Source organism: Myzus persicae, unplaced genomic scaffold (genome assembly GCF_001856785.1).
Source record: "Myzus persicae strain clone G006 unplaced genomic scaffold, MPER_G0061.0, whole genome shotgun sequence".
Lineage (NCBI taxonomy): Eukaryota > Metazoa > Arthropoda > Insecta > Hemiptera > Aphididae > Myzus > Myzus persicae.
The window spans coordinates 16,783-29,334 of NW_019104452.1; the positions used below are offsets into that span (position 1 = coordinate 16,783).

Genomic DNA, 12,552 nt, shown 5'->3' on the forward strand with positions numbered 1-12,552 from the left:
GCCTTCCACCGATGAATTTCGTTCATACTTCTACTCTTTCTTGAAAAATCAGATGTGATACCTAGATTCATTGATATCAATGATAAAGACAATTCCTTCACTTTTCTTGAATTAAGGCTGACGTATAAAGGACCTTTTTGTATCCATAGAAGCATCAACTTTTTCATGACTCCTAAGCATACCAGGTGCATATAATCAAGAGAGAATTGTTTAACTGAATCGAATCCTGGTAATTCATTAAGTACAGAAAGAGTCTGAGATGTCTGAAAATCATCATCTATAAAATTAGTATAAGCCTGATGAGTTCTCTCTGTGCACTTCTTCTTTGAATATGGAAAACATACTCTTTTATTCAAATATTGTCCATCAATCGTGCAGCGTGTGCACGAAGAAAAACCCGTATGGCTTTTAATTTTTAAAACAAAAGCCTTTGCGGGGGCGTCACAGCAATATGCACTAATTAAGATTTTTCTTTTTACTTGATTTACAATTAAACCATTCTTAATCAAATCTTTAGCTTCTGTAATGAAATCAGATAAAAAATTATTGCTATCTTTGGGTTTCTCATATCCAAAATAAATTCCAATAGGAAAAACTTTTTTTAATAATGGAGGTGAAACTACTACATATCCCAAGATTGGCCAAAATTGTGCACCACTACTCTTAAATAGTGGAAGTCCATCTATGCCTATAACAATTTCTACGTTCAGCATATTATCTGGAGTATATTTCATAATACCAGTTGTTAATCCAAAATGAAAATAAGTGCCGCAGGGATCAACACTTCTTAATTTTGTAGAAGTTTGTTTGGGAGTAGCCAATAACGTTCTAGAGTCAACTGGAAAATCTTTGAAACATTTGTGTTTTTTTAAACCTTTAAGCAAGTTATTGACAGCATTATGAGGTACATTAAATGTAATAGACCAACTATAGTCCCGCCGGCGAGAGAACGCTTTTGGGCGGCGACCAAAATTCGTCCGATCTCGCGCATTCCCACCACTAAACCTTCCCAAACGCTGGCCGCCGTCAACTCTGGCCGCCGCCACCGTCGCCGCCACCGACTAGGTGGTAGAGTGGGAGAAATTTGGGTACGAAACCGCGGAGCTCTGTCATTTGGATGCGCGAACGAGTAGCGTTCTCTCGCCGGCGGGACTATAGCAATAAAGTCTTTTATAGACTCAGCATCTTGAAATCCAGATTCGGGAAGTTGACTTACAGTATTTTCAGAATATTCAGGCATAACATTTGGCTCATTTAGTACAGTAGGTGTAATGCATAATGGTGTTATGTTTTGTAAATGTTGAGGTATATATACATCTGGAGAAATATTTGAAGGATCATGATCATGTAATGGACTATTTTCATGATTATCGCCGAGGTTTTTGGAACAATTAAGTTGGTTTGAAGTTATCTTATTAGTTTCAATAAGTTCAAGAATATTGAGTTCATTTTGAATTTTTCTTTTTTTAGTGCGTTCACTTTTTATCATTTTATATAAAATACCAAAGGCACAATTACAGAAAAATGTTGATGTGCTAAAAAAATAAAACATATATACCTATAGGTAAGTTAAATTCCTATATACCTACTTTTTTTCAAAATGTATAAGAAATATGAATAAGATTAGTAGGTTACTCATCAAAGAAATTATTGTAATTGATATGTTATTTTGTTAAAATTTATATTATTAGGTACCTACCTATAATGTAACCCAAAACGCATAATATTATGTATTTCACATCAAATTAGATATAATGTTAAATTTAATATATTTTGTACCTTTTGACAACTGGCTATATATGGTTACTTTCAAAATGTTCTAATCAAAGTTCTCAATGAATTTGTTTTTAAGATCATCATACACCTGCATACGCATTGTCTTACATAATTGTCTGGTCCTACATAATGTTACAAATCATATTATGCTCCCAGTAATCTATTTAACTCTGTGTTGTTTAATATTATGCATAAGGAATTTTTCACTTAAAATAATAAAATATATTTCAAAAAGTGCAAATATTCGTTTACCTATTTAATATTTGATATTTTTATTATATTAAGTATAACAGTACCTATAATATATAACTGTATTCTGTAATAGATTACCATTTACTTAACCTAATTTATAACTGTAAGATACGTCTTGTAATAGATACAAAGTTTAACATTTGACAAAAATATGAGATGGAACTTACACATTACAATTAATAGATATTGTTATGGGCTTACGTGTACTAACTATTTTAAAGGGGATAAGTGGTGATTTTTTGTATTAATCTAACACACACATGGAACATAATATTATATTATTATGAATTTAAACGTGTGTCATGTTCTATGTCAAATACATACAGATTTCAATAGACCAATCGGTATGGTTGACATATTAAAACACATCTAAATTCCTATATCCCACGTGTGTGGTAAGACAGAAAATCACAATTTACAATAATTTTAAGTATAACAGTTAAATAGATTATTCACATAACCTATTATGATAATGCATTTGTACGGCGTAGACAATAGTAGACTATTACTGGTATATATTCCTCTTAAATTGTATCACTAGGTAATCCACATACGTCATACATAATATATATTAATATAATATGTTATGATACATACGGATAGAATCAAATATTCCAAAATATAAAAATATTATTAAATAATTTAATACTTACAACAAAATAACTTCTATGTACGACACTACGACAGTCACTGTTACAGACTTACAGGTTAGTGTGTACTGGAGACTGGAAGGTAGAAAATCACTGCGTCCATATGCCTCATAAACAATTATTATTGTATCTAAACAAATTCACAACAAAGTAGAGAATATAAATTATAATATAATAATATAAAGATAATACGCACGTGATCAATATTGTGAATTGTAACGAGTACTAGGTAACGACCAACGACCGACGCGTCGCGATGGGTGAGCGGGCGACGATACAAACAACAACAGATATTTGTGGTATCTATTAATAAGTATTATTAATATTGTCTTTGTCTCCAATCTGCGTCTGGTACGCCGAAACGAAACCGATGATTATTGATAGTTGATACCATGTTCGTTAAATAATAAATTCTGATGATGAGATTTTTTGTTATCGAAACTAAATCTCGTGTGTTTCAGAACGCACACCAGAAGTATAATTTACTTGGTGTTAATCGAGAATGGTAAAATCACAAACGGTTCAATCGATCGACTAATAGGTAAAGGGGGGGGGGGGAATGGTCTGCGCTGCCGATAATAATAATCAATAATAAATAACAATAATCGGCGTCCGTAGCGTTCGATAATTTTATTGTAAGGTATATACGATAACGATTATAGTGGAATGACAGAATACGGAAATATAACGACGCCGAACGGTAATACGATTACGATTAATGAGTTATTAAAAGAAATAGCCTATTTTTTCTCGTCCGAATAATTACGTCCGGTAGTATGACGTTTGGATAGTTGGAGTTCTTTCCTTCTACTGCATTTATTATAATATGATACATTATATTATATTATTATCATTATTTAATATTTAAATGACACAAATCAATACTCTGATATTTACAACAAATTAAACTATATAATATATACTATTATTATATATCTTTATATGTTTTTTAAACTTTCAACATAACTATATGTAATATGGATATGAGACAGGGTGCAACATAAAGGGTTCAATAAAACATCCCGTTATAGATTCTCATTTCTCAGCGGAGCGAACGAGGGATGTATTGACTTTATAATGATGGTTTTTATTTCCATTATTTTATTTCTTTAGGAATACTCCAAGAAGAACATAGACATCTTATTGATTTTATATGTTATTTTATGTTAATGTTATTATATATATATATATAATATTGATTGACATTTTGGTACATACGTAATTTACTAATATTTTAAAATGTTGATATTGATTTAAAATTAACAGAATAATTAAAATAAACAATTGTAAAATGTGTCCCTTCAGTCCTTGGACAGGATAGTGTAATTTTACAGTATTCGATTTGAATGCAATGATTGCATTCGATAAAAAACGATACTGAGTAGCTGAAAGAATATTTTTTATTTTATTTTATTTTTAAATTCTAATCACTTAATCATTTAAGCGTTAAAAATTTAAATCCTGTTTTTAGCAGTTTTATGTAAATTTTTGGTGGTTTTCCCGTTGCGTTAAATAATAATTGGGAAAATTCCCGAAAAATTACCTCATTAAAGTACCATCTAGATCCAATTTTCTAAAAGATAAGATACTATAATATGTTTTAATCGAAGCACTCCTTCTGGTAGAAATTTTGTTTACAGGATAAAAAACAAAATAAAAATAAACATCATTGTAAAACCACTAGCTTCCTCGCTCCGCTAAGAATCTAAAAATGTGTTTTCCTACAAATTCAATGATTTACTTATAAGGATGATTTTGGTGTTATTCAAAATTAGGTGGGGGAGTGAGGGATGTAATTTTATCAAGACAAAATAAAAAAATATCTAGTAATTTAAAACATTGTAAGCTGTATATTTCAAAAATATTTTTACAAAATTCAGTTTTTAATATTAAAAAAAAAACCTAACAATATTATGTAAGAAATATTTCAAATGCAATATTATTTTATATTATAAACATAATATTCTTGAAACATTCTGACATTACTAGTTTCGTAATATTACAAAAATAGGCCATCGAAAATACTTAAAAAATGTTTCGTGTGTAATATTCTGTTTTTAATATTTTACTAAGATTATAGTTATATTAAACTATAAATATTCTGAATTTAATCAGGGAGGAACATTATTAGGGCCCTTTAGACGAACGCTTTTTTTGGCGCGCCAATACTACGCGCCAAGCATGCAGTCAATCGCGGCGGATAGGCACGTAGCGCGCAAAGAGTGTGGTAGCAAATTAACGGACACTCCAGGCGCTCGATCTTTACCTGGTGGTCTGGGAATGTAGGAAAACGTGGCTGTGTAAAGGCTAAAACTGTGTCTTTCACGCACGAATGGCGTGGCGTGTGGCGTGTTGAAAATATCAACACTTTTGCAGTGAATTATCAGAGGATGCGTTTGTTATCACAAAAATAATAAATATAATTATTTTTAATTATTTGTTTCATTTCTTTAGTGTAGCTTAGCTTAATTGTATTTTTTCCATAATAGTATATAAATGTTGATTTTTGATCGCACAAAAAGGAAGACCTATAATATATATACAATACTATAATATATATACAAGTCTGAAAAGTTAAAGCTTGATTTAACCACTCAACGTATAAGTACTGAAGCCCCTCCAAACATAAAACTAACAAACTAACTTCTCTTTTGGTAATAAAATAATGATTTTTAATAATATTTTAAATGACTAACTAAGAAGTGTCTAATTAATCCAATCAATTTATTAATACTATAGGTATTCATAATAGAATGTACAAACAACATAATAAGAAAAAGCAATTGGCAATTGCATGTGCTGCTATAAGTATAATCACAACAAAGCAAAAAAAAAAGAGATCACAATGGGTGAAAAATTGGAAACTGGACAAATCTAAATTTGGAAATATACCTTTACTTAGTGAAATAAGAGAAAATAACCCAGATGATTTTAGAAATTATCTTAGGATGGATTCTGCATCATTTGACGTTTTATTGAATTTGGTAGGACCAAAAATTCGTAAAATGGATACTGTTATGAGGTCAAGCATCAGTAGCAGCGAAAGATTAATTGCCACATTAAGATTCTTAGCAACAGGAAATTCATATGAAGATATGAAATTCAGCACTTGTATTTCTACATCAAGTTTGTCATATATTATACCAGAGACATGTAAGGCTTTATATGATATATTGGCTCCTCAATACCTTAAGGTAAATTATTTGAATCTATCTTATGTAAGTGACAAAATTTAGTTTACTAGTCTTTTTTAAGAGTACTTTAATAGTCAATTTAATAACTAACTTATAAAGATATAACTATTTATATAAAAATACAACAAATATAAATTACAGAAATAACAATACCATTTTTATTAAAATTATAAAAAATAACAATTTATATTAAACTCTTTTAAGACTTCAACCTTTGAAGTACATTTTTCAACTGAAAAGCATAGTAAATATTAAATAACTTTTAATTACAAAAAAAAATAAACGAAAACATAGGAAAGACTTGAAACTAAAAATAAAATAAAGTATAACAATGAAATGTAATCTTTAACTTAATGTATAATTTTAGTTCAACTCATTTAAAGACTCAGAAATTACATTAATAAAATTTGATGGTTGTTGTGAAACACTGCCAGACTGATGAAACAACATATTATTGGGGTCCAAATGATAGTCACTCGAAATTGAACTTTGAGATAATTCTACAGGGCTAAGTGAATTTATACTGATAGGTTGCTGCATTGGAATGGTTCCATGATATGGTTTATTTTCAAAAAGATCTGTTTGGGCAGTTAATGAATTTAACAACCCGCGTCCTAAAATTCTGCTAATTAGCATATCAGCATAAATACTCTGTTTTTGATCCATTTTCTTAAGTTTTTGAGCAACGTTTATTCCAACAGCATCATACTCAGTTATTTCTACATCTTTATTTAATGCAGTAGTACAAGCATTCATAAACTCTGCACTCCGTTCTGCAGAATTTCGTTTTCTTTTTGAGGGTGTTGGTGAAGGTTTACATGGAACAGTAAAAGTTGAAACTTGTTCCTATGTATAAACAAACCATAATAAACTTAAAAATTTTATAGTTTTGAAAAAAACTTGTAATTTTTGTTTGTGTTTATTTTAAAACCTACCTAAAAAAACAATAAATTGAGAACTATTTAAATGATAGTCATCAATTAATAACATATGTGTTTTAAATGTACTGATTTAAAATTTATTTTGTTTTTCAAGTTAAAATAATAATACAATATTTAAATATAACATAAATTAAATACCTACACAAATTTTAAAATATTTCATTAAATTATCTATTTTTAGTTTCCATCTACAGCACAAGAATGGATTGATGTAGCAAATGGATTTAAAAATAGATGGCAATTCATTAATGCTGGAGGAGCTATAGATGGGAAACATATTCGGATAGTACAACCAGCCAATTCTGGTGCACAATACTATAACTATAAAGGCTTTTATAGTATTGTACTTATGGCTATTGTAAATAGCAATCATGAATTTATTTATGTAGATGTTGGTAAAAATGGGCGGTTATCAGATGGAGGAATAATTGAATGTACAGAATTTTATAGAAGACTGCAGAATAACCAACTTCATATTCCAGATAACAATGAAACCAATGAAAATTTGAACTTTGTTTTTCTAGCTGATGATGCATTTCCCCTTCAAGAACATATTCTTAAGCCATTTCCACAAAGAAACTTATCAAAAGAAAAACGAATTTTCAACTACAGATTTTCACGAGCAAGAAATTGTGTAGAAAATACATTTGGTTTAATTACCACCAGATTTCGTGTACTGCATCATGCAATTAATTTGAACCCTGAAAAAGCTAAGTACATAGTCCTTGCCATATGTGTACTCCACAACTTTTTGAGACAACGTAGTGCTTCATATTTACCACCAAATACAACATTAGACAAAGATAATCATAAAAATATAATTGATAGAAGAGTGAGGGAAGCAATTTTTGATCTTCCTCAACTTCAGCATCAACGAATCACGAGGATATCCACAGCTGCCAAAGAAAATAGGGACAGATATAAAGAATATTTCAATACTACTGGAGCTGTTGAATGGCAAGAACAAATGATAAGTGCAGGGAGAGCTTAAGAACAAAAATATAGCTATTTTCAAAGAAACTTTTTTTTTGCATTTAAAAATGTAGTTAGTAATTTTTGTTACTGTTAATACTAATAATTTTAAATGTTTAACTTATTTGTATTTATAATATATAAAAATCAGATGACCTTAGACATAATTATCATGTAAAATCTTTTTTATCTTCACCTCCAGATTAGCTGCTATTATTTTCATCTTAAACATCTCTTAGTTTACTTTTGTAGATATAAATTTATCACTTTTATAGTTGTATGTAGTTCACATATGAATTAATGAATTAGAATAATATTAAGGTTTACATAACGATAACTTTAATACATAAATTTAAAATATACCTTATTGTTTTTGTTATTTACTAAAACAGAATTTTTACATAATTATGAATTGTTAAATAATAAATATAATTTAAATGTAGGTAATAAAAAGTTTATATTTATGGTATGACATTTTTTAAAAGTATATACCTAGGTATTGTACATAAATTATACTTTAAACACTGACAATTGTCAAAAAATATGTTTTTTTTTTATTTACCTCGTCCAATATTTCAATATTATCAGTTTCTAATACTTGTTGTGAAGCATCATCATCGTCATTTTCAACAGAATTTACAGTATTCATTAAATTACAGATGCTTTCTGTTGGTAGCTCCTGATCAATAGTAAAAACTAAATGATCATAATACCTGAACAAATTCACAGTAGGTAGGTCGTTTCAAAAGTATATGTTTATTAGTAAAGATATTATAATATGTAATTACCAGAGTGTAGGAACATATACATCGTCGAATGAGGCTCCAGATCTCTTTGAGTCGACAACTTTTTTTAGTTTTTTCCTAAAAGAACCCCTAAAACTTTGAATTTTTTTTTATGACAAAATCTTTATTAGCTTCAGGGATTGTTTTTTTGCAAAATTTGGTAAGTTCATCATAAGCTTCTCTTTTCAAGTTTTTGTTTATGTAGTCCTTACTTTTTATTTTCCAAAGACAAGGATACTGTTTATACAACTCTATAAATTGTAGTGTAAATTCCTTCGACCAATACCTGGTATCACTCATTTTAACTAGACACAAGTTTGTAATTAACAAGTATTACTTATTAGCTGTTAGGTAGTCGTTTTAGAATACAATTTTAGTACTTATAATAAAGTTCGTTATTTGAACAGTCGGCACTCGTCAGTTTGAAACAAAAAGTGTGATAACAAATGTGTGATAGTGTGATATCTGGACAATCGGGATCGATGATTTACATATATCGATTATTTATTTATATCGATAACTGCTTTATATCGATAGTTCATTATCTTGCATGCTTGGCGTGTGGAGAAACCATGTACGTGTAAATGAAACAACACTCCAAGATTCAAGGATAAACCGCACAGAATACTCACGATCTAAGCCTGTGGGATAAATTACGTTTAAACGAGCACTCTTTCTCGCGAGTTTGGAATGCCACATTCCAATCGCGTCAAAAAAATCGTTCGTCTAAAGGGCCCTATTGTAATATAAATATTACGGAATTGCTATGTGGGAGGGCTTAACTTTACTTAGGCATAAAGATATAAAACAGAAGTGGGCTGGAAAAATTACTCATTCAAAAAATCTGAAAATCTAATGCAAAATGAAAAAAGTGGTTCTTATTTGAAAAACAGAAGTTTTTACTATCTTTAAGGGGTACAAACAATCTCAAGTAATATTGTTTTCAGATGTATTTAAAATTCCAAAAACGAGAATTTGAATATATGCATAAATTAAGCATACAAATAGGATGATGCATATAAAAATGTTTACAGAGAGCACATATTAGTACAAGAAATGTTGTTGAAAGGGTCTTTGGAGTATGGAAAAAAAGATTTCCTGTTTTAGCTGTTGGAATACGCACCCAGCTTAGTACATCTATGAAGATTATTGATTATTGTCTGATGCGGACCAGTGGGGTGCCGCGTGGATGTTGAGGACATGTTGAGGGGGTGAGACAGCTCGTGAATGACGAGGACACAGTCAGGAGTAATGAATAACGAACACAATTATTGATGTACGTTTGTACAGTTCAGTATATTGTTTGGTGGTATCACCGAAAAAGAAAACAAACACTATCTAGTGGGCTACGCGAAAAACATTCACTGAGTGAAACAGCTAGGATCGTTCGGTGCGTGGTAGTGGTTTTTGTATCGGCGGACGGGATGTTACCTAGGCCTCGACGATAGCGAAAAACAGACTGATTGCCGGTCTGTTGAGGTTGAACTTACCCACCACGGGCTGCCAATAGACCGTTTCAAACGGTCTGGTTAACCGTTTAAAACGGTCAGGTCCAATCTAACTTCTTTAATATTTAATATTTTCTTTGGGAATTCTCTGCTGATCATTTTTTTAAGGAAGAGAAGGCCAACTGAGAAATTTAAATTCTTCAATCGTCTTGAGTTTACATGATCTCTTCCCAGACAACAATTTCGTAACATAAATGTTATTATAACTTTAGTACTCGATTAAATTGTGAATATTATAATTGTTATGTTATTATAATGTTATTTAATCTTTAAAAAGTAATATTAAATCTAAAATATTTCTTAAACGTTCTTAGTATAGTATTTTTATAATATTAAAATTAAAATTACATAAAAATATTATAATAACATACATTTACTAACAAAATATAATATTATTTTGCAAATATTGTTAGTATATTATAAGTTAGTTAAACTTATAATATTTTGATTATAATTTTTAAAAAACATTTCCTGAAAAATAAATAAATAATTTAAAATAACATTTAATTCTAAATGTTCTACGAACTTTTTTACAATCGTATTCTTAATATAATATATATTTTTATAAGAAAATCATCTTTATTTTGCTGCAGTTTAGTTTTGTACACGGTACCTACCTAATAACCATATTAAATATACCGTGGTTTTATATATGATTATTATTGTATTATGGTATATAGATATTATTATTGTTCATAGCGAACTGTAATCTAGAAACGTCGTCGTAGTTGTTTATGGTATAATAATAATAACCGCGGTGATACGACTAAAATTAAACAACATACGCGTCGAGTATGGTCATCGAAAGTAATAGAATGAATAATGATGGAATATTTTTGGAATCAACGCATTGCGCGTACAGCGTAGCCGCGAAAGAAACTACCTACTAAACATGATATAATAAACTAGGTATGATGCACATTTTATGATACGCATACTCCCCTCTTCCGCCGACCGATTGCTAAATGAAACATGGCGCTGGACTTTCGCCATTTCTCATTGGTTGTCTAGGTTATTGTGACAAGTGATAACTGTTGTATTCAATTTCGAATTATCAAAATACTAAATAGTTTAGTAGTTTATACTTTACCTCTTTAATTTTTTTCTATTTTCTAATATTAAAATTCATTGTGGAATTTTAGCTTAATAATATAAATTAAAAATGAGTACTAATTGAGTAGATCAATACCATTATTCATCTATCAATGATTTAAGCACTAATACTTACGAACAATATTACTTACCTATGTAGTTATGTACCTATATTAATTAATAATCGAACAATATTTAATTATATTAGAAAAGACAACAAAGAAATAAGTAAGTATTTTACATTATAGGTATTTTAAAAATTTTATTTTATTGAAACTTTTTTACTTTTCTAGAATTTTCGTTTTTTTGAGTTGCAGTTGCTGAAAGAATAATTTTATTTAAATAATTCAATCTAATGAAAGTACGTGTTCTCACTAAACATTCGACTACTTTTACTGGTAGATTCAAATTTTCTTTTTGTAGTTCATTCATCAATAAATTGTTGACCTTTGTCATAACTTTTGGCTCTTTATTTATGCAATCTTTGCCATGAAAATTATTGAAGAGATGTTCTAAGATCATTGAACATTTTAACAAGATTGGCGATGGAGTTGTTAAATTTCCTCTTGAAATATGTTGTATCCATGAAGAGCCACAAACTTCTTTATTGCATAGCCATGGATATTCGGTAGCATAACGACTTGCAACATACCCTGTTACATATTCAATGCAGTCTTTTTCTAATTCAGTTAACTCATTAACTGGATTCACCTAAAATAATTAAGTTTAACATTACTGGTTGTTTGGTCAATTGTACATTTGGACACATAGGTAAGTGTTATAAACTATATTAGCTAAATTTATTTACATATGATTCAAACTGATGTAGTAAATTTATATTTTCCTCAGGTATATCAAAAGTTTCAGTTGATCCAAAATGTGACTCTATTGTAGCAATTTCTTCATTGAAATACATTTGTCTGCATTCATCCATGTTATTATTACTATTAATTTCAGCCTCATTAATAGTAACTGCTGACAAACAATCAACTAAACATTCCTCATCAGAGCATTCGGTATTTCGATTTTCTGTGATTATGGCGTATTTAATTGATCTTTGTATATATGGAGAAATGTATTTAGTAATTACCTTTTTGAAATGGCTTTAAACTTGTGGTTGGTTTACCTTTGGAATGAACTCTCAAACTTTCTATAAATGTATTCATTTCAGATAATATTTTATTTTGATTATCGATGTCAAGTCCATAAGATAATGTAAATTTATCTTTTGGTAGTTGTGTGTTTAACAAATCAAACCAATCGTTAAACAGTTTAATTACTGTTGATGCCTATGTATTAATTAGATATATGTTATTAATTATTAATTATAGTAACAGTATAATTATTATTTTAAATAAATATTTCTAAAAAAATAGAAAGAA

The 12,552-nt window shown here is 29.3% G+C and overlaps 1 protein-coding gene and 1 long non-coding RNA gene across 2 annotated transcripts; both read left to right on the forward strand.

Annotated features, from left to right (window-relative positions):
- Window positions 1-5,431: 5,431 nt before the first annotated feature.
- LOC111042266 lies at window positions 5,432-7,804 on the forward strand. The gene is made up of 2 exons (XM_022326813.1): window positions 5,432-5,872; window positions 6,995-7,804. Exons 1-2 carry the CDS (start codon window positions 5,432-5,434, stop codon window positions 7,802-7,804), a joined length of 1,251 nt encoding a protein of 416 aa, XP_022182505.1.
- Window positions 7,805-11,112: 3,308 nt separating this feature from the next.
- On the forward strand, window positions 11,113-12,208 carry LOC111042270. The gene is made up of 3 exons (XR_002605421.1): window positions 11,113-11,398; window positions 11,464-11,941; window positions 12,020-12,208. It is a non-coding gene; the product is annotated as an uncharacterized LOC111042270 (long non-coding RNA).
- The last annotated feature ends 344 nt before the right edge of the window (window positions 12,209-12,552 follow it).

Bases quoted from the DNA above. Each gene is read 5' to 3' on its own strand.
- LOC111042266 (XM_022326813.1), top strand. From the start codon at position 5,432: ATGTACAAACAACATAATAAGAAAAAGCAATTGGCAATTGCATGTGCT. The intron at 5,873-6,994 runs GTAAATTATTTG...ATCTATTTTTAG, and splicing joins TGGCTCCTCAATACCTTAAG to TTTCCATCTACAGCACAAGA.